A 27,180-nucleotide genomic window follows, 5' to 3' on the forward strand; every position below is an offset into this window, starting at 1 on the left:
TGGACCAAAATCTCTGAGGAATGCTTCCAGCACCTTGTTGAATCTATGCCACGAAGAATTGAGGCAGTTCTGAAGGCAAAAGGGTGTCCAACCCGTTACTAGCATGGTGTACCTAATAAAGTGGCCGGTGAGTGTATGCCTTTTCCCACCAGCTTTCTAGTGTTGCACCTTATTTATATTTGGAAACCAGATGTTGATGGTTAAAAAAAAAAAAGTGCAATTTTTATGCGCAGCAGCCGCAAAAAGTCAAACGTTTGCACAAAAACGCAAAAATGTGATTGTGTTATCACCCTCTGGCATTCACACGGCCAGCTGCTCCCCCAGGCCAGATCCCGGATGAGCACAGGGCCGGAAAGAGCAGTAGGGAGGGATGAGCTCTCCAAGAGCAGAAGAGCGGGCTACCCCCTCATAGTGCAGTGAAGCACCATGTGTTTATCACACCATGACCAGGAGCCATTGAAGTCTATGGGGGCATGATTTGCGCTCATTATGCCCATCTGAATGAGGCTTAAAACAAATCAAACAAGCTCAACCCCCCTCCCCACGAAAAAAAATAAAACAAAAAGGACTGGAACAAATTTCCAGGCTAAAGATAAATGAACCCCAATATCTATTGAAACAGATATGTAAGGAGAGGTGATAGCCTGGTTCTATTTAGGGAATAAACTAAATATTTACAAAAGAAAAATGTATATATTTTTAAATGTGGGTAAAATATCCAAAAATAAAACAAATAAAAAAAAATAGTAAAAAACAATGACACCTAGCTCAGTACGGAGTACTCTCCCTAGTGCTAGAGATAACATGATGTATGGGGATGACAAGACACGTATTGATTGATTCCTCTTTATTGATGGATTATACACATTCGTCAAGCCTTCCCCATGGCACTGTTCTTAGGATTTTTTTTTCATCTCACTTTTCTTTTTGCTAATCAGAGGATTTCAAGGACTGGCTAGACGATGGCTCTGCTAAGCTGGAGGAGCAATCATTCTGGTTATCATTGTTCCCTTGTTCTTGTAAGGACACTTATGTGTAAGGACTCCTGCCTATGAGTGTAAAGGAGGGAACCGGAGAACATATTGAATGGGACATTCCGCACCCCGTGCTATACTGCTCCCATGTCTGACATGTCAGTATATTGTATTCCTAGCAACACCTAAGGCCATGTTATATGTATAACTTCACAACTCCAGACACATTCCTTCTGCTCTGTAATGGCTGGGAAGATAGATCAGACATTGAACTATTTGTTGTCTGATAATTGCTGCAGGCTTACTGCAGGATCAAGAATAAAAGGCTAGTATGTGTGTGTATGTATATATATATATATATATATATATATATATATATATATATATATATATGATATTTATAGACACTACTGGGCTACTACTTGATATTTGGCTTGTGGGTGAAATTTCATGATGCACCTACCATGGAACCAACTTACTTAGGTCCCTTCCACACTAGCGTTGCATTTCACATCAGGGTGCAATGCGTGAAAAACTGACGTTTTTGGCTGCATTTTTGTTCCATTTTTCCTTGGAGTCATTAGCGTTTTGCCTTTTTCACGCGCGTGTTGTTCGCGTCTTTTCGCGTTTTCGGTGCGTTTTTCACGAGCGTTTTTTAAGTCAATGGGACTTTTTCAAAGGGACCATGGTTCGGGAATAAAATGTTTTATTTAATTGAAAAAGAATGTCTTCAGATAAGTTAGCAGATGTATGCAAACATCTACGATCTTTTCTTCACTGTTCCGCGCGTATATTATCTCCCGACAAGTTAGCAGATGTGAAGAACAGTGAAGAATAGAATAAAAACAGTGAACACAGGATCATTTAAGTGAAAAACACAGTAAAGAACACAGGGAAGAATAGATTACAGATGTTCGGCACATCTGCTTACCTGTCGGGAGATACGCGCGGAACGGTGCGAACAAAATAGTATGTGAAGAACAATATATATGTGTGAAGAAGACATTGCAGATGTATGGAAACATCTGCAATGTGTTCTTTACACACATATACAGGCGGTCCCCTACTTAAGGACATCCGACTTACAGACAACCCATAGTTACAGACAGACCCCTCCGCCCACTGTGACCTCTGGTGAAGCTCTCTGAATGCTTTACTATAGTCCCAGACTGCAATGATCAGCTGTAAGGTGTCTGTAATGAAGCTTTATTGATAATCCTTGGTCCAATTACAGCAAAAATTTGGAAACTCCAATTGTCACTGGGACAAAAGAAAAAAATTTGTCTAGAACTGCAATTATAAAATATACAGTTTTGACTTACATACAAATTCAACTTAAGAACAAACCTCCGGACCCTATCTTGTATGTAACCCGGGGACTGCCTGTATATTGATCTTCACATGCTATTTTGTTTGCACCGTTCCGCGAGTATCTCCCGACAAGTAAGCAGATGTGCCGAACATCTGTAATCTATTCTTCACTGTGTTCTTTACTGTGTTTTTCACTTAAATGATCCTGTGTTCACTGTGTTCACTGTTTTTATTCTATTCTTCACTATTCTTCACTGTGTTTTTTTTAATTAAATGCTCGATCTCGAGCAGGGGAATTATTCATGTCACCTAGCAACCCATCCATTTAATACGCATTGCACTCGCATTGCACTTGCAATGCTTGCGAGTGCAATGCATTTTTGATGCGTCTCCATAGACTTGAATGGTCCGGGAAAAACGGGCGTGAAACACAAAAGTAGAGCATGCTGCGATGTCAAAACAAAGCAAGCATGCGCGTGAAAAACAACGCAAATGAGGAAAGGCCCATTGGAAACAATGAGACAGAGTGCAATGCAAGTTCTACGCGTCAAAAGCACGCGCAGAACTCGCGCGTGAAAAACGCTAGTGTGGAAGGGGCCTTACTCATAGATCCAGGCACCATGACTGTGGTAATCTTCTTATATCCATGGCCTCCTTCCTTTAAAAATTATGCAAATGAGTCTAAAGGGCTCCTGAAGTTGGTACCAGAGTGCTTACATGCTGCAATGCTGCAGGTACACAAGCTGTTACAGTGTACACAGAACACTTCCCCCCCATTGTAAAAGGATGAAGTTGCTGTAGTAAAGCCTTCATTGCCCTTCTGGCTCATTAACATAATTGTAAAAGTTTAAGTTTTTGAAGTTAGGAGGCCACGGATAACTGATATAAGAAGATTACCATAGTCACTGTATGAGTAAGTGCCCTTGCTTGATTCTGGTGGTAGATTTACTTTAAAGGGGTTGGCCACTTAACTTTACAGTAGTCACAATGATGCCAACAGTAGTCACAGTATCTGCCCCAATAGACTTTAGTCACAGTGGTCTCTCACAGTAGCCAACAGTGACAGTGTTTCCCCACAGTAGCCAGCAGTTACAGTGTTCCCCCACAGTAGCCAGCAGTTACAGTGATCCCCCACAGTACCCAGCAGTTACAGTGATGCCCCACAGTAGCCAGCAGTTACAGTGATGCCCCACAGTAGCCAGCAGTTACAGTGATGCCCCACAGTAGCCAGCAGTTACAGTGATGCCCCACAGTAGCCAGCAGACACAATGATCACCCACAGTAGCCAACAGACACAGTGATGACCCACAATAGCCTGCAGTCACAGTGATGAGCCACAGTAGCTAGCAGTCACAGTGATGCCCCATATTAGCCAGCAGTCTGAAAGCTCTACTGGCACACTTGTTGGGTGAAAGCCAGTACTCTGCCCTGAAGTGCCTTGGAAACCGCATATTCTTGATGGTCTTGGGCTATCCCTGTGAAAGGGTCCTTCGACCCCTAAAGGGGCCCCGACCCACAGGTTTGAGGAACTGCTAGATTACAGTGTCACAGAAGTGAAACTAATAAAGCCTCAAAAACCATTTAGAGACAGGGCCACTTCTACTATCTGGGAGAGCATAATGATTATCTTCTTCATCTGTATTCCCCATACCATAAGTATACCGTCAGGGAGGCCGAGCCGTGTTCACCTGTGTGACCGGAACTTCTCTGATATGTAACTGTGATGGGAGTTCCTGCCCCCATCAGGAGAACCTGTGTAGTACATAAAGGAAGATTTGATGCCTTTGATGGGCAACATATAGCTCTTCCAAAACTCAACTTGTATCATGTCGCTGGAGGTAGATTCATTCACCTAGCAGTAATGCAATATAAAATCCCTTTATTATTCATATCCTATAATTCATATCACATGTAAGCCTCATAAGATTAGTATGCATGTGAGGTATCATACAGCCAACAATCATTGCATTACTTGTCATTGCTTATTGGACACATAAAAACAAAACTGAAAAAAAAATTCTTAGTTTTACTGATTGATATATCCAGCTACTGGTATATGTCTTCTAATCATCAAGGCTGACAATGCCCAGGTCAGTAGGGAGTTAACCAGGTCAGTGACAACACTACAGGATCACTATTTAATTTGTATAAAAGTCTGAATGGTTGTAGGAAATTATTAGAAAATGACTTATTCTCAGAAAAGCCGCTTACAGTTTTTATTTTTTATCCAAATGATTATAAATGACAACAATCTCTGCCAAAGTGATATTGTCACATGCACTACATTAATATCGATAAGATCTTTTTCCGGAATTATTTTTTCCTTGTAGAGATTGTATTTTCTAGTACATGCTTTTTAAAGCCTGACTCTACTTGGAACCTTAAAATCCAGGGGTGATTACAGTTAACCCCAAATTGTATTCTCCTCTGTGTCTGTGTTGCTCTACAGTTGGGTTCTTAGAGTAAAGACGTGGGGGCTCATTTACTAAGGGTCCGAACGCCGCACTTTCGTCGGGTTTCCCGAATATTTCCATTTTGCTCCGAATTGTCCCAGGATTTTGCCGCACGCAATCGGTTTTTGGCGCATCGGCAGCCAACCCGATGGATTCGGACAAACCGCGGAATTTAAAAAAGGATTTGTGTCGCAAGATCAAGGACTCACATGCACCGGGAAAAAGCAGGTGAACTCTGGCGGACCATGCAGGAACTCCGGCGCACGATGTTAGTGAATCGCACCGGTCCAGAATCCTCGTTGGACTACGCACCGCGGGATCGCGACGGAATCGGGTAAGTAAAGGTGCCCCCATGGTGTGGAATCCCCTCCTCCTCTTATTTATCTTACTTTGACTTCGATGTAGGGAACCGACAGATCTACTTATATAAATTCTTGCTTTCCCATGAAGGAACACGGTCACCAGCTTTAACACCACTACGTGAACAATCTCCCAGTGTTAAAGGATTTGAGCTCTATTACAATACTTTACCAAGTAAAGTTTCCATAAAGCCACCGGGACCTGCCAGCAGCAGGAGTTTCTGTGCCCTATGAGACTTTCCTGCTGCCTTCTGGTGGATGGAGGATGGAGTGCAGGCATTACATAGCAGTGGTTGGGGGGCAGTGCCAAGGACTGGCGGATGGAGGGTGGAGTATAGGCATTGCATAGCAGTGGTTGGGGGGCATGCCCAGGACTGGCGGATGGAGGGTGGAGTATAGGCTTAACATAGCAATGCTTGGGGGCATGCAAAGAACTGGCGAATGGAGGGTGGAGTGTAGGCATCACATAGCAGTGGTTGGGGCGCATGCCAAGGACTGGCGGTTGGAGGATGGAGTGTAGGCATTATATAGCAGTGGTTGGGGGGCATAACAAGGACTGGCAGATGGAGGGTAGAGTGTAGGTTTTACATGGAAGTGGTTGGGGGGCATGACAAGGACTGGCAGATGGAGGGTGGAGTGTAGGCATTACATAGCAGTGGGTGGGGGGCATGCCACGGACTGGCGGATGGAGGGTGTAGTTGTAGGTATTACATAGCAGTGGTTGGGGGGGGCATGTCTCCTTCCTCCGATCATTGCTATGGGAGTTGTTATGACGGAGGGGTATGTAGACAATAATATCTGTATGTTCCCCATCCTCCAGGCAGCAGGACACATAGGGGCAGATTTACTTACCCGGTCCATTCGCGATCCAGCAGCGCGTTCTCTGCGGTGGATTCGGGTCTTCCACCGATTCACTAAGACAGTTCCTCCGAAGTCCACCAGGTGTCACTGCTGCGCTGAAGTCTGCCGAGGCCCGCCAGGGTTCACGATCCTATTCTTGGTGAAGGTAAGCGCGTGTCCAACGACACTTTTTTTTTTTTTAAATGCGGCGGTTTTTCCGAATCCGTCGGGTTTTCGTTGGGCCATGCCCCCCGATTTCCGTCTCGTGCATGCCGGCGCCGTTGCGCCACAATCCGATCGTGTGCGCCAAAAACCCGGGGCAATTCAGGAAACATCGGCGCAAATCGGAAATATTCGGGTAACACGACGGGAAAACGCGAATCGGGCCCTTAGTGAATGACCCCCATAATGTCACTGAAAGTCTGCAGTACTGCTGGTCAGCTTATCACATGACCTGCCATGGTGGCCTTATGGAAACTTTACCATGTTAAGTACTATATGGGTAACCCTATTAGGGTATTGTACTTACCCTGTCAAAGATAAGTGAGAGAGAACAACCCCTTTAATTTTGAGGCATACCCTATAGATTAAGAGAATGGTAGCACCTAGATGTATTCATATTTTTCCATGAGGAATAAAATAGAAATTGAATAATGCAGTTATTTTTCAAATCATCACCTACAGGTCTTCTTGACGGGGAAAAAGTGAATTATACAAAATGTTTTATACAAGATTCAACACTATTAGTTGGCTGTTCTGTCATGATGTTTTTTGGAAAAAAAAAACAAATAACTTCAACAAAGTGTAAATGTTACCAACAATTTATGGATCTACAATAAGTGCTGATAGCGAGACCTATAAAATATAAATACATTATTTGTGGGTCCCAGGGCTCCCCTGTAACATGCATTCTATTTTTTAGATTGCAAGGGGATAATCTAGCTCAGGGAGAAGAGGTGGTGCCAAAGGATTGCTCCTCTGCTGTGAAAGCTGCAGTGCATGCAGACGGTGAGTACTCATCTTCCTTTAGTGTCCCTTGGTTTACCTTGCCAGTTGTAAGGTTTACTTATCTAATAAAGTTTAATAATATTTTTATTAACTATTAATATGGTTTTTAAAGTCATTTTTGTGAAAAAAAAAAATCATAAAACCAGAGTGTGGCTATTTTTTACTCATCAATTAAAAGACACATCAAATATGTATAGAAACTAGCTGTAGCTTCCAGCATTGCCCGGGATAGTAAATAATTGCTCTTAGCTGCTCTTAACAAAACAGAATCGGTTAACAAAAAATAATTTATATGTATCTCTCTCTCTTTCTGTCTCGCTCTCTCTCAGAATGTCTCTTTGTCTCTGACTGTCTCTGTCTCAGACTGTCTCTGAACATCTCTGTCAGTGATGGTCTCTGACTCTTTCTGATGTCTCTGTCTCTGACCATTTCTCCCTCTGTCTCTGTCTGTCCGTCTCTCACTGTCTCCATTTCCGACTGTTTCTGTCTCTGACTGTCTCTGACTATCACTGTCTGTCTCTGACTTTCTCTGACTCTGGTTTTCTCTGACTGTCTCTGATTGTCTGTGACTGTGTTTGTCCCCAACTGTCTCTGTCTTTTACTGTCTCTGACCATTTCTGTCTCTGTGAGTCTTTGACTTTGTCTGTCTCCGACTATCTCTGTCTGTCTCTGACTATCTCTCTATCAAAGTGCAGAGCTCAAATTAATGACCTGTGGCAAAATAGCAACCAACTGCCACAGCAGCAACAGTAGACAATGGCTCCTGTATATGGTGGTTAATAAGTGTATTTTGGAAAGTGTGGGGTGAAAATTTCTGTTCTAAACTGAAGTCACAGAGAGTGGCTGTGCAAAACTTGATTTTAAACGTGATGGTGCAGATTGCTTTAGTGGACATACATACACTCAGCTTTATATATTAGATAAATACAATTTTTTGTAAAACATTTTATTTGATTTTCAAAAAGCACCTTACACAATAAGGAACACGTAGCAAAAGCAGTGTTCTGTACATGTTTACATGACAGGTCAGAAATTGTGTCAAAAGTATGTTGCACAGTAATATTTTTATTTCTCCAAAGTCAACAACACTTTAAAATGTGTAGTTTGAAAACATTGCTCTGATAAGTAAAAGAGGGGGGGTCAGAGATTTCCTATGTCCAGTATCTCTACTGGGGTGTTTGGCTTCTCAAGCTGGTAAGGGGAGTCAGGGGGATTCCTGTTAAATTACAATTGTAGGGCTCCTAAGGTGCCCTTTAGGAATTCATTATTATACCATTGAGTCAGGTGGAAGGCTTGTACCAGGTCTGCTATGTCTGCTCTGTCCATGTGTGATGTGGATAAATACATATTTAAACAAAGTAAATATAAAGCTTTGATGGAATGTCACTATTACATAAAAATTGCATAAATTTAACATTAAGGCAACATTAAAGGGAACCTACCACCACGAATCTACCTATAAAGGTAGATCGGGCTAATCCTCACATCCCCGCAATGTTTTGAAAAGTTGTATTGCCCCAATATTCAAATTTCCTTATGCGGCTACTGGGGCGTGGAGTAGCCGCATCTACTCCATGCCCCGCTAGCCTCTTTTCTCCTCCTACCGAAAATCCTTGTCCGACGAATCTGCTGTCTGCGCATGCGCAGAACAGCAGGCCCGTGCCTGTGCAGCTCTGGCTTTGGAGCAGTGACCACGCAGGTGTGGGCCTACTGTTCTGCGCATGCACAGACAGCAGATTCGTCGGACGAGGGTGTGCAGCTCCTCGTAGCTGCGCACCAAAGATTTTCGGTAGGAGGAGAAAAGAGGCTACCGGGCGTGGAGTAGCCGCCCCGTGTAACCTCAGATGCGGCTACTCCACGCCCCAGTAGCCGCATAAGGAAATTTGAATATTGGGGCAATAAAACTTTTTAAAACATTGCGGGGAAGTGAGGATTAGCCCTTAAAAGGGCTAATCCTCACGTCCTATTGATCCACCTACCACCCGATCTACCTTTATAGGTAGATTCGTGGTGGTAGGTTCCCTTTAAGGCTAGGTTAACACGTTCGTCCTCCATTCACTTTCTGTTTTCAGTTTCCATTACCCTCTTGGAGACCCCAATCACCAGTGTGAACTAATGCTAACTAATACAGTATACACCCCAAAATAACTAAAAATCTGCTTTTTATCCAGGACCTCAAACTGCAATGTAGACATAAAGAGTTATTGGTCAAAAAGTTTTGGAAGCAAAAGTCAGGTCAAAAGTCTCCATTCACTTGTATGGAAACATTACTGCAACATTTTTAAATGCCAAAAACTCGTAAAAAATGCCAAATATCGTAAAGAAAGTCATCTTCATGATTTGTTGACACATTCCAGGAACAATGCATTGCATTTTTAGTAACTGAACACAAAGCAGAACCTACACATCAAACAAACCGTTACCCTTTATCAGTGCCTCCTTATCCTCTCTGGACCATCACCTTCAGTGATAAGACTATCAGCTGCCTTCTGCTCATGTACAGGACACTTGGATAGCTGTAGATGGAGGACAGGAGCTGTAGTAAAGCTGCCTAGTAGATGGATAGTTTGCACTCATGACTAGACGTAGATGACTGGAGTAGATGAAAGCAAAGGCTACTACTGTCTACAATAACTGCGCTCTATAAATCTCATCTCTACATTCAGTGATCCACAAGTGATGATAAAGGACTTTCCTGGCTTAAAAAATCTAGTCATTTATCCTGTTTCCATTCAAAATATATGACTGAAAGAACTTATTAGACTATATTCCACAGTACTTTTTTTCGTCTTGATCAGTTTTTGAGACAATATGGGACAATGCATTAAAGGGAATCTGTCATCAGAAATTGGCCTAATAAACCACTTTCTTTCATGGTCCAATGTGGTGGCATCATCCAGAAAATAAACTTTGAAGGGACATGTAGATTGGTTTTATGAAGTCATGGAGGAGGAGAGTTTAACACTGATGTCAAGGTGGGGAGCTCTGGACGCCTCCTCCTCTGTGATTGACTTAATACATTGGACTTCCGGAGGTTCTGGTTAGTGATGTCTCTTGATGAAGGACCATCAATTACAGTGAAGGGGCTTTCTAAGGAGGAGAGAGCTTGATTCCAGTGTTAAACTCTCTGCCTCCTTGACTTTATACAACCAATTTACAGCTCACTTCAAAGTGGATTTTCTGGATGATGCCACCACACTGAAACATGGACTGGAAGGTGTTCGGCTGCTTGGCAAAATGCTGGTAGTGGTTTATTAGGTCAATTTCTGATGTCAGGTTCCCTTTAAGGCTTTTACCGATGGATTCTGGTACCAAAATTATAATAAAAGATGATAGCCAAAAGTTTAGCATCATTCCCTGTATGGTGTCTGGCACCAGGAACTGCAGCTGAGCTTCTATTCAAAGGATTCTGACACAGTCCGATATATGGGAATGGAGCTGGACTTACGGCTTCATTCTCTGCTTTATACCAGTGGTAGAAGGCTGTTGTTACCCGCTGATCAGCAGGATCGGAGTGTTGGTCCCTAAATAAAAGGTGGAAAGGTTATCAAAATAGTTATCACAGGAAAACCCCTTCATTTAATGTCCTAGAAAAGCAAATATCTCTTTCAATACAAGATGTACAGTAGGTTGCTGTTTGTATAAATCGTTACCCACTTACTGCATTTTTACTTGTTTGATCCTTGGCATCATAAGATTGATTGGTAGAGATGGTCACACAGGGCAATGATCAGGAATATATGTCCCTATGAACATTTGGATATAAAAGGCCCTGTGGGACTAATTAAGATGTTCCCTTAGTAGTTTAGTGAAACACAGTTTTCAGGATGGCTACATTTCCCACACCTACAGGAGTTCTTGGAAAGTGTACTTACTGCATCATCACTAATTAGTGTCTAATTATACTTTGGGTTCCTGCTTGAACATCGCTCTACTGTCATGTTGTGATACCATATATACAGTATTTGAGGCTGTAGAATCGTTTAATTTTAGTGAGCCACAATCGGTCAAGGAAAGTTTATTTCCCACATAATATGCCTCCTCTACCACTCATGCTTGTATGGGTGTCCATTGGTACAATACTACCAGGTATCTCTGCCAGGGTTTGAACTCCAACTTATTCAGTCCTTATATTTGACACATGGGGAGAGCCGGTAGAAAACCAGGAGACCCCATACAACACCAGACTGTCAGCTAAATCCACCAAAATGGGTGGACTTGGCCATTATAGTCTAATGTGTATGAGGGGCTTTACTCTAATATGTTATTGTACTATATCCTCTATATATTTGGCTAAAACAGTAGTATACACAAGTCTTTGCCCAAGCATTTTGCATGTTGACTACATAAAAGGCATCAAGCATCAGAGTGGCTGATGGTAGACTAGTCCTCCTCATGTGCCCCTTAGGTCAGCGTCCGCAACAAACTTCTTTTATTCTAATCCAGAACGGCACATATTTGCAGAAAAAGCGTTTTAAGAATCATGCAAATTAGTCCGAGAAGTTTCGTCTCTGGAGCGCCTGGTGTTATCTTTTATTCATTCCCCTCGCCCGTCCCACCTGGTCTCTCCTGCTCTTGCACATTCAGATTGCAGGGAGCCATTGATGTCAGGGACCCGGTGGGACTGGGCAAGTTAGGGGGAGTGAATAAATTGTAAGCTGAGTGCTCTGGTGACATAAGCTGGTGCTTTTCAGATTAATTTGCATCATTTTTTAAACTCTTTTTCTGCAAAATCCTGCCGTTTTGGATTTAAAAAAAATTGTTCCAGACGTCGTCTTGAATAGCACGTGGGAAGAACCTGTCTACCAGTCAACCAGTAGATCTACCAGTAGATGTCCTTTTAATGTCCACATAATAGATGAGTTTTTCTTGGTTCATCAATTCCTTTATAGTAGGTAAACACGATGATTACATTACAGGCGTGTTTAGATCTGTGTTATGTAGTGATTAAATAAATGGGATACATTGAGCCTCTATTTGTAGACGGAATACTTGTACTCATCATACAAGAAGACGATGATAGGCTGTCATTAAAAGTGAAGGCTGCTCTTCTGCTACCTTAAATATCCTGCAGGCATCAATTATTGTATCACAATATTTGGGCTTAACCACGGGTACTTCTTGGCGCTGCAGCCTTTTTGTTTTCATCATGATCAAATAAAATAGACTTCTTCAATCCATTAAGACATCACTCATCGAAATATGCACTGCGGCAGGCAAGATATAAAACATATCACCCGTGTAATTCTAAACCTACTCTTAAACCTATTTATATAGTCTTGGCATGAAACCTAGAGGTTTACATATTTCAAGAGATTAATTATTCCAAAGTAATTACATGAACATGAAGCAATTTTTTTTTTGTCTCGCTGGAACAGATTCATTGCCCGGAGCAGAAACATTAATGGAGGATGATGAAGAATTTGAAAGTGCATCTCAAGTGACAGGACCTGTAAGTGAACGACATTGTTATGGACAAGTATAAGGCTAAGACAATGGCATTGAAAATGTGGTTGATATTGACAACTATAATGCTGCTAATGACTGTAAAATAGTAGTAAAAATGTAATTTCTGTAATATACTGGCACCAGACTGTTCTTACTAGTAGACCGTGGTATGTTTTTGGAAAAGGAGAGAATGCTTAAGTCAAAGAACTAACTATACCTACCCTATATCTATCGTGACTAAGACACAAGAGCGTCAAAACGCACAGATCTTTTAAAGGCTTAGGTTGTTATTTCCTTCCGCAGATGTGAATAAAGAGGAAAAGTTTTTTCATAGTTACCCTGGTGGCTTTTTACGAGTGCTGAAATATCCTGTGTGTTTTCCTACCCTATATCTGTTACAGTAAATCAATCCCACATTCCTAGTTGTGGCAGATAGGGGTGCAAATATTGGTTTAATTCTTAATAACATTTCTTATTAGGGCTGAGCGGACAAGAATTGCCAACTTTGTGTCCTTACCGTCATCAATAAGATTGTTAATAGAAACACGTAGGTTTTGCTTGCCCTTGTCTGTCTTTCTCTTTCTATGCTAGATATATGCTTAGGATGGATTTAAAATTTTTTGAATAAAGAATTCAGCATTTTTTTTTTTTTAAAGATTTGCCCTTGGAGCTGCATTTTGTACATTACAAATACTGAACATTGTGGGTTTGGGTCCGTAAACCCGGACTTCATCCACACGTTCAGGTTTGGCATTTGGGCTCAACACCCACTGGGTCTGACAGCCCAAATATCAGCTTTTCTCTATACAGTGGAGAGACCAGGATACTGCAGTTAACTTTGACTGAATAGGAAATAAATTGTGGTGTCGTGGTTCAGCCTCTACATTCACACTTAATTCAATTCATATGCCATGTAGAAACATTTCTTCTATTGGTTGTTATTAAAAAATGTTCCTGTGTGAAGAGAATTTTCCATGTTTTTAGCCAAACGGTCCTTTAAAAATTAGCTTGTTGTCCTTGGATACAACCATCACTGCTGGAGTTATTGAACAAAGAAACTAATTATTTTTGCATAGAAATATCCAGATGGTACTGTATGTCCCACAGCTATCCTGTAATAATGATTGCTGAATCCAGATGATTGGTCTGTTCCCAATAAAGATATGTGACCTCCACTGGAAGAATCCTGTGGTGGTTGTATGACATTATCTTTACATAGGGACATTTTATTTAACAACATCCAATTGAGGAAATGTATGTATATGGCAGATTAATTAACCCCTTACCGACATGTGACGTAATACTACGTCACTTGCCGGGTGTGGGTGCATGGAGAGGGCTCAGTGCTGAGCATATTGCAGCAAAGGCTTACTGGTAACACCTGCAATCGGTGCCAGCATTGATCGCAGATGTTTTCCCGCTGATTGGCGCCGGCCAATGTGATTGGGGATGGCCAATGTGATTGGTGCCAGCCAATGTGTGTTTTCCGCTGATTGGCGCCAGTGGCTTCAAAAAGATGGTGGCGCATGGACGCCCCCATCTTGCCAAGGATCGTGGCCCCCCCTCCCCGGGACGTCACCGGGGAGTGGCGATCCGTCGCCATGACAGCCTCGGGTCTTCCGAAGACCCGAGGCTGCTTCGTGTTAACCCATTTATTACAAAGTGCTATCAGCACATTGTAATGAATAAGGAGGAAAATCACCATATACTGCCATACAGTAGTATGACAGTATATGGTAGGATCGTACAAACAACCTAGGGAGTTAACCTAGGGAGTCTAAAAAATAGTAAAAATATAAATTAAAAAAAGTTTTAAAAAAATTCAAATCACCCCCATTTCCCTAGAACTGATATAAATATAAATAAACAGTAAAAATCATAAACACATTAGGTATCGCCGCATCCGAAAATGCCTGATCTATCAAAATATAATAGCGGTTTTTCACTGCATTTAACCCTGTAACAGAAAATAGCGCCCAAAGTCGAAAATGGCACTTTTTTGCCATTTTAAAAAATATAAAAAATTCTATAAAAAGTGATCAAAAGAATGCACAGTCCTAAAAATGATAACATTAAAATGTCATCAAAAGTAGCAAAAAACAACACCTCCCAAAGCTCCGTACACCAAAGTATAAAAAAGTTATTAGCGGCAGAAGATGGCAAAATCCAAAAAAAAATTTGTACAGGAGGTTATAATTTTTGTAAATGTATGAAAACATTATAAAACCTATACAAAATAGGTATTCCCCTAATTGTACCGAACCAAAGAATAAAGCACACATGTCATTTGGGGCGCACAGTGAAATCCGTAAAATCCAAGCCCACAAGAATACGCCGCAATTGTGTTTTTTCACCAATTTCACTTCATTTGGATTATTTTTCCTGCTTCCCAGTACACGGCATGAAATATTTAATACCACCATTTTGAAGTGTAATTTGTTACGCAGAAAATAAGCCATCACACAGCTCTGTACATGGAAAACTAAAAAAGTTATAGATTTTTGAAGGTGAGGAGTAAAAAATGAGAATGCCACTTTAATTTCTGTGAACAGCTGTCGTGTGGGGTACTGGGTGTTGGATCCCCACCAATCTGATCTTAGGGACCTATGAAAAATTATAACCATAATATTGTAATGTTGGATAACTTCAGGTTCACTTTAAATTAACATCAATTTACATTTGGAACTCAGGATGGCAGATCAGTGCAGTGCTTATTGTGTTAATCGGGATTTATTCTTGGATACATTTTACACATGTAGTTAATAAATAAATCAATCAATCAAATTGTTAAAACATCATCTGCTGGGTGTGTGGCATAACTGCAAAGCTGTCTGTGCCAACTACATACTTTAATGGACAAATGAGAAGTCATAATAATTCCCAATTGAATAAATTGTCTATAAAGACAAAACAGAGGATGCAGTAAATAGCTAAAAGCGCTTTGTAATCTCTACAAAAAATAATAAAACTTTATTAATCAATACACTAAAAAACAAAGCGCACACAAGAAACAGGTACAGAACTCCACTGAATGCACATAATGGGGCACATTTACATACCAGTCCCTGGCGCGCTCTCTGATCCGGAATTTCCCGACTAGAATGCACTCTGCCGCGATTCACTTAGATTGTGCGCCCCGATATCCTGCATGTGGCGCTTCCCCGCTCAGGTCCACCGGAGTTCACCTTCTTCTTTCTGATGCATGTAAGTGCATTGCCTTGCAACATCATTTTAAAGTTAAATCCCGCGCTCAGTCCGAATCCGTCGTATCATCCAATGGCCCAAATCGATCACGTGCGTCACAATCCCATTCTAAATAGCTGTCACAGCAGCTCAAATCCCGAAAATTTCCAAAATCTGACAAAAGTGCGTTAGTAAATAAGCCCCAATGTACACATAAAGTGCAGAGCAGAATCCCAAAGTGTCCCCTTTGTCCTGTCCAATCTAATTAGAGTATGATGTGAGTAACAAAACTTAATACAAGGTACATATACATAAAACCATGCGCAAAATATTCAAGCAAAAATCAACCAAGAAAAGCCTACCATACGATGCCAGCATAAACAATTGGTTGTAGGTAGATGAGGGCAGAATGGGGAAAGGCTGATCCCACGTGTTTCATCACTCAGGGGGTGATATCCTCAGAGGAACTTTTATGAGAAAGTCACCCCAGAATGACCAAATGCTCAATCTGCTGCTTTATGAATAAGTGGGAATGTAGCCTTCATCCATGTGATCCGCAGGAGTCCGTTCTCGTGGTCCGTTGGGGTCGCAGCAGTCGCACCATCACTGATTAGATTGTTATCCCATATCCAGTGCATAGGGGAAAATAATCAAACTTAGTATAACTCGTTAAAAACGCAACATCAGTAAATTCTGGGTCCATTTGACCTTTTTTCAGTAGTTTTGATCGGTCGGGAAGGGATTTTTTTTTCTTCTCTTGCACTAAACGTGATCAATGTGAAAGTCCTTATTATTGGAAAACTGATGTACAATTATCTCTGTGTAATTATTGTCATCAATCTTCTTTAAGCTTCTGATACCTTTTGATGTGCGTAAAAGAAATCTGAGCTCATGTAGCATTAGATGACAAGTGACCTGGTATAATGTGCTAATCATATCCCTCATAGGGGCCTACACTATGTAATTGGATGGAGACATTTGTCTTGTGCTGGACATGGATTTTACGTAAAGAAGACACTTGATTGTGGGAACGACCACTTATAAGAAAGTGTTTAGTTGAATAGTTCAGCGGGGTGAGCAGGTTAATGCCAGAACAAGAATCGGTGATTAGATCTCTGGGGATTTTCTCATGGCACTTTGTGACCTTCAACAACTCACTTTCCTTCCGTTGTGCCTCCTGCAATTAAACATTGTCCTAGAACCTGCATAAGCAAGTAGAACATCCAGCGCCTTGATGTTATTGTTATACATTATTATAGCTTATTTCTGTAATTATCCAATTAGAAGCGTGCACAATGCATTGACTACTTGATACATCACTGCGTTTCAAGTGTATTCAGATTAGAACCAATTGGTAGGTAACATTCCATCGAGGGGATCTTTTATGGACCTATTCCACATTGTTTGTTTTGGCAATACTTTCCCAAAAGGTTTAATGTTAAGAGAAGCTTTAAAACTCCCCCTGTATTAGAAGTAGTGTTTGTTGATGGTCTTCTCCTAAATTTAAAGGGTGTCTCCAAAGTAATAAAACGCTCTACAAGTAAAAACCTACATTCGGTACATTTTGTTACACATTCCGTTATTATTAGTGAAATAACTATTGCAGTAGCCCACACAATTTTTTTTCTGCTATTAATAAGAGTTGCATAATGGAAGTTCCATTTAAAGTGAACCACTCATCACCTCATACATGTGGATATTAACATACACAGATTCAGAGGCAATTTGGCTTTTTTTCTAGCCCCACAGTTGCTGAAATATCAGTCCCAATATCTGACTATTGTAATCCTCTACATTGTCTGTGAGACAGTGCTGAAGCAGAGTAGGTGGAGTGTGTTTTGAAAATCTTCTTAGTGTCTCAGTTTAAGAGAAGGTTATTATAACACACACTGCCTCCTCTGCTCCATCCCCTCCTCACTGACAGTGGAGAGGATTACAATTGTCAGATACCGGGACTAATAACTCAGTAACTTTGAGGGCTAGAAAAAATGTTAAAAGTGGCCCTGAATTTGTGTAAGAGCAGCTACAGTATGGTATATACTGAATGAGGTGGTGAAATGTACTCTTTAAGTCTATGGGGAACCGAAGATGAACAGACAACACCTTCTTTTTTTAGTTTCTGTTACCATTTCCTTAAAAGGGGAAAAGGAAAGCAGTAAATTACATTTGTTCTCCAGGGGCATTGACACCAAAAATTGACACCTAGTGCACCAATTTTCTTAATTCGATATTAACCAGTCCCAGCAACACTCCCTTACAAAAGATTGACATTCCCTTTAAAAAAAAAGTGTAGAAAGAAGAAACCTGGTGCAATTAGAAGCTCATTTGCATGAATGTTAAGAAAAAAGAATTTGCTCTAAAGGAAACCTCCCACTTTATCTTGCAGCAAATGAAATTTAGTTTTAATTAAGATTATCTTATAGTTTATCATTGTACCATGTGTCAATGCACCTTGTATATCTGAGGTATAAGATCACCATCCCCTGGATATGGTATAACAAGGTGATCTGTGAGGGTCCAGCTGGTAAATACCCCACAATCCGGAGTGTGGGGTCCCATTCTCACTAATAAGTATAGGGGGACGTGGAGAATGTATCCTACTGGTCCATTCAATATTATGGGAGCGGTCAGAGATTGTGTAGTAAATCAATCAGCATGCAGTGTGAATTTTGGACACACTATACTATACTATTCTATACTATTGAACGATGTGGCAGGACACATGCCCAGCTCACGCTCCTCCCGACCCTGTTCTAAAAATTGCTGGTCCTTTTCTAATGATTGTGGAGTTAGACCCTCACAGATCACCTTGTTATACCATATCCAGTGTATTGTGCAAAACAGAGTTTTGTCATATTTTCTCAACTTTCAATTTGGTGTTACGATTATTATTATTATTGTTATTATTATTATCATTATTATCATCAAAGGGCTCCCTATATACTGTGACACTGTCCGCACTGATTGGCCAGTGTCACACTGTTTAGATAGCAGTAGTGGTCACGCCCAGTTGTCAATGTTTTGAAAAACCTCTAGGAGGAATAACCGAGGAATAACACAATCCATAGTAGGAATAGATGTTCCAGAACTATACGTTCAAGTGGAATGCGACCAAAACAGACACGGCAGGAGAGATTGTCCATCCCCTTTAAATAGTTAAATAGTAAGAAAGTTATTTATTTGTTTACTTGACCCACATTTGAGTTTTGTCAACTACATTAGACTTTCAGTGAACTATCTAATGTATATTACTGCTGTGATAGTCCTGTATACTACTAATGAGAAATGCTAGTACGTGATTTGCATAGTAAAGAACCGCATTCAAGCTCTGTAATGGTTTGTGCATTAAATACTGACTTTGAAGTGACTGCGGGATGACATTTCATCTTGTGTTGCTTTTGCAGTCTGTAGGTTAAGATATAATGCTGCTGGTTGACATAATGAAATGTGACATTTTAATCTCAGGAATGTAGATGCATGAGGTGTGACATACGAGCCCACTTAAGTGTCACAGCCCAAGCCTGGGAATACAGAAAGTACAATCTACCAGCTCTTAGAAATATGGCTTTTTAACCAAATTTTTATGTTGGTATAATATGTCTATGTTTTGTCCCAGGATATGTAACTATATTAAAATAACATTTGTGGATTCATTTTTATTTTGACCAAAACAGAGTACAACATTTATTTTAATTAGAAGATTTGTTCATTCGGAAGTGCCCTTTTCTCGTAATTGTTTGTGCTCCCAGTGGTTGGATCCCCAGAGAGCAGATATTTTTCCTCTGTGCCTAAATTTTTTAAAGGGTTGTGACAAGTTTGACTGTTATCTCCTATCAATAGGATAGAGGAGGACAATGTGATTGGTAGGGGTCAGACTGCTGGAACCCTACCGATCACAAGAATGGGGTTCCCATTCTCACTTACTGATAGAGTGGCAGGAATGTTGAATTTATGTCATCCTACTCCATTCAGTACTATGGGAGTGTCTGAAATCAGCATAGAACGGGGCTTGACAATTTCTAAAACCCCCTTATTATGAAATAGAGCGACAAGGCATATACTCTACCTTCCACTCCATCAATTAGTGGGACCTTCTCTCTCATGATGAATGGTACCCGCTCACATCGTGGTTGTTACTGATGGGTGTTTAAAAAAGAAATAAGACCACAAGTGCTCTTCTAACATCCTCAACTTAAAGGGAACCTGTCATCAAGAACATGCACAATAAACCGAACTCATTGCCCCCTACTGTACTATAAAGTCCAGCGAAGTCCACCACCACTTGGCTCCACATAGCATATGGATGCATGTAATCTTGATAAGATTTGCAGTTTACAAAACAGTGCTGACTGCTAAGTTCACCATGCAAGTGAAAGGGACAGAATTCTGGTAAGGACAAGAAGTGGACAGGAAAAAGGACTTCCTGTCTACTCAGGTCACAATTTGCAGAGACACTCAGCTGTCAATCAAAAAAGCAGATATGGTTTCCTGTCAGCCTGGGAGAAAACTTGATTCTGTAATTAAGATACAGTTCCTCAGTGGTAGATAATTTTAGGTCATATGGGGACAAACTTTAACCCTTTACCAACAGGTATTACTGGAATAAAATTCTGGTTACACATCCTCTTCCAGTTTATAAGATGGATAGGCTTATCAGCCGATTAACCAGCTTTTCCAAGTGAGCCCAAACTCAAACATCTGGTTGAAGTTTGGGTTCGGGGACATGACCTGCAATGTTCAGTGCGGACCCAACATTGCGGTTCAGATCCACTCATCACTAATCATAACAACTGAGTTCATACAATCAAATATAACAAATAGCAATAACACAGTATCCTAAGATTTATACAAAATAGGTCCGCTGGATATGGCAAGCTAACCATCAAGGTAAGGACACGTGTGAATTCTTCTAACGACAGCCATAAAACATGTTGAAGTGGTTAAAAGCATACAAATCTATGAGAAAGATTTCATAGAGGAAAGAGATAAATCCACTCTGTCCCCCATCAGCTGTAGTGCACTACTTGTATTATGTAGTGCTCTCTACTAGTGCTAAGGTCCTGAGTGTTTTGGGTGGGGGTCTCATTATTCAGCCCTAACTACAAGCTCAATGGAAAATGATGCCCTTCTCATGATAAAATGATAGTTACAGTCAGATAAAGCTGGCAGCACCTCACAGCAAAGCAGCTGCAGGAGCAGGTGGCCATCAGATGACTTTTATGTCCGACCAAGATATTGTGCGTTCCCCTAATATGTCAGGAAGTTACTGTTGCATGCTCCTACATTACATTAATGACCTTGCTATTTAATTAATCTGCAGTTACTCTAAGGAGGAGACATTTATAGTCCCTGAGCAGCCTCACAAAGTCATCCTGTGTCTATTATAATTCAGGTTTTAAGGACAGTACTGGTAAATGCCGCCTTTTATAACACCTTAAAAAAGGACAGTGTTGACCGTGCATGACCACTAATTAGGCTACATTGTAATTGTATGCATTGCGATATTCCGTCAGACGTAACTTTTCAATATTTGGGTGTGCACAGCTGGGTTAGGTCTCATCTCTCACAAAGTGTAATGACCTTTTCATTGGTAAAATTTTGACTACTCTTTGACAACCTTTTGATCACATTTTAAAAAACTTTAGCGATTGGCACATTGTTGAAAGGTGTCAGAACTCACTGAATTGCTCTGAAATGGGATCAGGTTTCAGGCTTCCAGGGCTGCCTTAATTTACAGATCCCCTTAAGGATCTTTTCCTTAGGGAAAGCTGCGTGTGAGTTTTAAATTTTTTTTTGTGTGCAGCCGTGGCTTCAGTGATGGACAGCTGAACCAGTCAGTTGCTGGGGGCGGCGACCATTATTCACTTTATATTCTCCCCAGTTCTATCAGAGGTTGCTGGCTTTCCCTACTCTTTGGGTCTCATTTACTAAGGGTCCGAACACCACACTTTTGTCGGGTTGCCCAAATATTTCCGATTTGCGCAGAATTGCCCCAGGATTTTGGCGCATGCGACCGGATTGTGTCGCATCGGCGCCGGCTTTCATGTGACAGAAATCGGGGGCGTGGCCGTCGCAAGATCAGGCACTCACATGCACGAGGAAGAAGAAGGTGAACTCTGGCAGACTTTGGCGCAGCAGAAACACCTGCTGGATATTGGGCACACGACCTTAGTGAATCCCGGCAGACCCGAATCAGTCGGACAACGTGCCACGGGATCGCGACTGGACCGGGTATGTAAATGTGCCCCTTTTGCTATTGCTTGCTATTCTGTGTATCCGAGTTCAGCTACATTCATATGACCTTTCTCTCGTGATTCAATCTTGGATTTAACTAGTGATGAGCGAGTATACTCGTCCGAGCTTGATGCTCGGTCGAGTATTAGCATACTCGGACCGGCTCGTTGCTCGGACGAGTATTTGCCCTGCTCGATAACGAGCATTTAGTTAAAAAATGTGAAAGAACAGTAAAAAAAAGTGAAGAACAGTAAAAAAAATACAATTAAAACATTTAATTTAATCGTTTAATTGAAGAAATTAGTGAAAGAACACAGTGCAGAATAGATTGCAGATGTTCGGAACATCTGCGATCTGTTCCGGAGACACGCGTGCAGAACGGTGTTCTCCGCAATAGTATTTGAAGAACAATATGTGTGAAGAACAACTTGCAGATGTTTGGCAACATCTGCAAGTTGTTCTCTACACATATTGTTCTTCAAATACTATTGCGGAGAACACCGTTCTGCACAGGTGTCTCCGGAGCAGATCGCAGATGTCCCGGAGACACGCGTACAGAACGGTGTTCTCCGCAATAGTATTTGAAGAACAATATGTGTGAAGAACAACTTGCAGATGTTGCCAAACATCTGCAAGTTGTTCTTCACACATATTGTTCTTCAAATACTATTGCGGAGAACACCGTTCTGCGCGCGTGTCTCCGGAACAGATCGCAGATGTTCCCGAACATCTGCAATCTGTTCTGCACTTTGTTCTTTCACTGTGCTCGTTCAGTTTGTAATTTTACCGAAAAATGCTCGGGTCTCCCATTGATTTCAATGGGGCTCGTTACTCGAAACGAGCACTCGAGCATCTGGAAATGTTCGGCTCGAGTAACGAGCACCCGAGCATTTTAGTGCTCGCTCATCTCTAGATTTAACCCAATTCTTCCTGGTTTTGCTTGTAAGTCTATTATCTGCTGTTTGTCCTTCTATGTCTCTCCTGGTGTGAACCTGCTTTCCCTGACTGAGACTTGTGTTTGTTTATTGGCATGACGTATTTTGTGTCCTTGTGTGAACACTGGGCTTTCTCTGACTTCCTGTTACCTGTCCGCTCCACCATCTAGCAGCTGCCAAACAAACTAACTCCCCCCTCTTACCTTGCAGGGTCTCTCCGGGTCTGTTAGCAGGTTTCTGATAGGGGGTTTGCCTTTATCAGGGTGGTTTATGTGCTGTAGGCAGGGCCTGAGCCCACAGGGACGTTGCAGGGTTAGTTCGCCACCACTTTCCCAGTCTGGTTGTGGTTGTGCTGTTTGCGGGACAGGTTTGTGACACAAGGTGCATGTTTGGTGTTTTTATTCTTTAAGACTTTTAACCTATGGAGTAGTAATTTTAATATTTTGATAGGTTAGACGTTTTGGGACACAGGGATACCCAACAAGTTTATAATTTTATTTGTTTATTTATTTATATATGCTTTTTAGGGAAAGGGGATGATTTGAATTTTTCCTTTTTTTTCACTTCAACTCAGAAAAGGAATGTGATGGCTTCCAGCTTTAAAAAATAATAATACATATTCACTTAAATAGCGCCATAAAATTTCACATCATTTAGCTAAAATAACATCAAAACAAATAATGCTACATAAACCAATCACTAGCCAATATGTTTTTGCTTGGCGTGGAGAGGGCATCTGAGGAAAAATAATTGCAATTCCTTGCAGTGCGCTAGAAATTGCCATTATTTCAGATCTTGTATGTCAGTTATGACCTGATAAATCTCCCTCATAGTCTGCATCTTTTCATAATCGTAGCCAGTATCTTTTTATACACCTAGGGGGAGATTTATCAGAAGTGTCTGAGGTAAAACTGTTGTAGTTGCCCATGGAAACCAATCAGAGCGCCGCTTTAAATTTATAAACAGCTGTGGGAAAATGAAAGTTGAGCTCTGACTGGTTGTCATGGGCAACTAGAACAGTTCTCCTCTCAAGCACTTCTAAAAAAAAATCTCCCCCATGCTTGTATCTTTTCAAAATCATACATAGCTTTTAATAGTTATAGGAGGAGCACATTTATCATACACTGGTGCTAAGTGCCCCCCTTGCATCCGATGGATGTCTCAGAAGGCTCCAGCCCACCTGAAATATCTTGTCGGGCAGCCCCTCCACACCAAGTGGCATAAGGGAGGAAATAAGGGCAGTTTCTGTCCATATGCTGGGAATTGCATCTATTTCAGGGTTTGTACTCTAGAATTCTAGCACACAAGCCTTGATAAATGTGGCCCATTGTCTGTATCGATTTTTACTCATAGGGGGTATGTCAGCATATGATTTAACCCATCCCACTGCATTGTATATCAGAGGGCTCCGGGTGCAGGGTATAACTAGTTCACAGTGCCCAGCATGGCCCCAGCTAGAGTGCCATCCGGCACAGCCCCTTGGTGTAAGGGGGAAAACTGGCATAAAAGACCCTATAAATCTCCCCCATAGTCTGTATATATTCACAGGCAATATCTTTGCATGCTCATAGTTGCTATCTTTTCATGCTTGCAGAAAGTATTATTTCATAATCATAAGGGGCAAGTTTTCTGGCATACACACCATGGGATTTAGCAATTCCTGGTGCACCAGCAGGAATTTTGACTTTTTCTCTGACATTTTCTCCCCCTACCCCCTGGCTGCCTCACTCCTATTGTCCCAAAGGAATGTTTGTACTCAGTAATGTAATATTATATTTGTAAATGTATATGTTCTCTATGATTTGTAAAGCGCTACAGAATTTGATGGCGATATAAATAAAGATTATTATTATTATTATTACTACCTCACCTGTGTGTGTGTTGCTGTGTATGTAGCAGTGTTAGGTGTGTTGCTGTGCGTATAGCAGTGCTGGGTGTGTTTCTATGTGTGTATAGTAGCACTAGGTGTGTTGCGGTGAGTATATAGCAGTGCTGGGTGTGTTTCTGTGTATGTATAGCAGCACTGGGTGTGTTGCTGTATGTATAGACGTGCTGGGTGTGTTGCTGTGTGTATATAGCAGTACTGGGTGTGTTGCTGTGTGTATATAGCTGTGCTGGGTGTGTTTCTCTGTGTGTGTATGGCAGCGCCGGGCGTGTTGCTGTGTGTATAGTAGTGCTGGGTGTGTTGCTGTGTTTATAGCAGTGCTAGGTAAGATGCTGTGTGTATAGCAGTGTTGGGTGTGTTTCTGTGTATAGTAGCACTGATTGTGTTGCTGTGTGTATATAGCAGTGCTGGGTGTGTTGCTGTGTGTATATAGCAGTGCTAAGTGTGTTTGTATGTGTGTGTATGTTTAGCAGTGCGGAGTGTTTTCATGTGAGTAATGCATTTAGCAGATCATTATGTAAATGGCTGTAGCAGAGCTGCGTGGAGGTCAGTTCCCTATTACACAATGCAAACCTTTGGTCCTAGTCTCTAAGAAACACCAGTTTCTCACTGCTAAGAATTTAGGTGAATTTAGACATTTTGGAAAAATGATATGGAACCTAATTAACACTTCATCTATCATAATAATGGAACTGTACTTTTCAAGTACAGACATTCCCCGGGTTACGTACAAGATAGGTTCTGTAAGTTTGTTCCTAAGTTGAATTTGTATGTAGGTCAGAACTGTATATTTTATAATTGTAACCACTGACAAAATGTTTTTGGTCTTTGTGACAATTGGATTTTAAAAATGTTGGGTTGTCATCAGAACCAGGATTAGCAATAAAGCTTAATTGCAGACACCTTTAATAACTGTTATATCTGTTTATTTTAGCCTTGGGCTGAAATAAAGTAAATTACCAACATTCAGGGGGCCGTTTGTAACTAGGGGGCTAGGGGGCTGTCTGTAAGTCAGGTGTTCTGCCTGTACTGCAAATCTTACCCAATCATTGAAACTGAATGGCAAAATTAATGAAAACCAAAAATAATCATCTCAATGACTGACTCATGGCTGACCTTAGAAGTTGGCATATTTCGAGTAAGAAAATGAATAAATTGACCTGACACTGTATAGACAGGGGCATTGGATTGGATACGTTTTAAGGTTGAGGTGGAAAATGCCAGTTCTTAAATGGAAAGAAATATGAAGCGCAGGTGTTCATTTGAATCTAAATGCCGATCAAAACGTGAAATAAACTCGGAACGTTCAGATTTAAGTGTAGAATTGAATAAAGCAGAGTTGGCATTTGTCACAGTTCATTAAAGACTCAGCTAAAGGAAACAGCAGTATTTAGATAAGGACAATATTTTTACAAGCTGACCTGGAACGTAATGTCGGTATCGTAATTTTATGACTTTTTGAAACTTGATCTTATTCTGGAAATAAATCAGGTTTGTTTTTAGGTGACCTCTCTAAAAGTGGAAATACTGATGACACTCCGCACTGACTCGCAGTGTTGCTTAAATGTTATAAAAAATCTTATTTTACTACATTTTCTTTAACAATTTGGGTTTTAAGAATGATTTTTCAAATTACAAATGAAATTTAAGACATAAAGCAGTACAGAAAGGTCACATTTACCTCTATTTCTTCTTAATATGACTCATGTAAAACAGAGCCCAAAATGTAGGCATGTGAGATAGTTGTAAGTTAAATGTTTCATTAAGAAGGACTATAAAGTATGTGGATTAAAGAAAATAATCTACCACATATAGTCAAGTATAAGCCGAGGCACCTAATTTTACCACCAAAAACTGGGAAAACATATTGACTTGAGTATAAGCCTAGGGTTGGAAATACACATTGTTCACAGCCTCCAGCCAGTAAAGCCACCCGGTAATATACCAAACAGACTATTGGGGCGAGCACAGCTCTAGTGTTAACTGGTCCACACACTGGCAATTAAGCAACTGAAAATTGGAAGAAAAGAAGTGTGCTATAATGGACCGAAAATGAGGTACAAAATAATCTTTATTAATTCATAAATTTACAACTAGACAAGGGTTAAAATCAATTAAAAGTACATAAGTACACAAAAAACACACTGGATGGACGAAGCACAGTGGCTCCAATCCACCCACCACCCCTAACAATAGGTGTAAAGGCGTATACAAGGTGCAAGAGAGAAATTCCTATTCTGTATCAATATTGTTGACCACAAAAACACAATACAAATAAATACACATGTACGCAATAAATAAATGCCTGTCTGCCAAAAAAACCCCACAGCTGTCAATGTAACGAGGCAAAAATGGACACAACAATTAAAGTGCAAGTGCAAAACCACCCGGTAATATATAGCCAGCAAGCCGCATGTGGTATAAAGCTAGAAAGCCACCTATAATTTATAGCTAGTCCCCTGTAGTATATAGCTAGCCACCTGTAGTATATAGCCAGCTAGCCCCCTGTAGTATTTAGCCAGCCTCCTGTAGCATATAGCTATCCCCCTG

The 27,180-nt window shown here is 41.0% G+C and overlaps 1 protein-coding gene across 5 annotated transcripts in view; it reads left to right on the top strand.

Moving 5' to 3' along the window:
* The window catches only part of C5H8orf34 (chromosome 5 C8orf34 homolog), a 176,409-nt gene that overhangs the window by 86,651 nt on the left and 62,578 nt on the right, over window positions 1–27,180 (top strand). For all 5 annotated transcript variants that reach the window (XR_011855689.1, XM_072151749.1, XM_072151747.1 and 2 more), the window contains exons 9-10: window positions 6,860–6,945; window positions 12,324–12,397. Coding sequence is in view for 4 of the 5 variants with exons in the window: in XM_072151749.1 (XP_072007850.1) it covers window positions 6,860–6,945; window positions 12,324–12,397 (160 nt within the window). In the remaining variant the exon portion in view is untranslated. The remainder of the gene's footprint in view (window positions 1–6,859; window positions 6,946–12,323; window positions 12,398–27,180) is intronic.

This window comes from Engystomops pustulosus, chromosome 5, assembly GCF_040894005.1.
Source record: "Engystomops pustulosus chromosome 5, aEngPut4.maternal, whole genome shotgun sequence".
In the NCBI taxonomy this organism is placed as follows: Eukaryota; Metazoa; Chordata; class Amphibia; order Anura; family Leptodactylidae; genus Engystomops; species Engystomops pustulosus.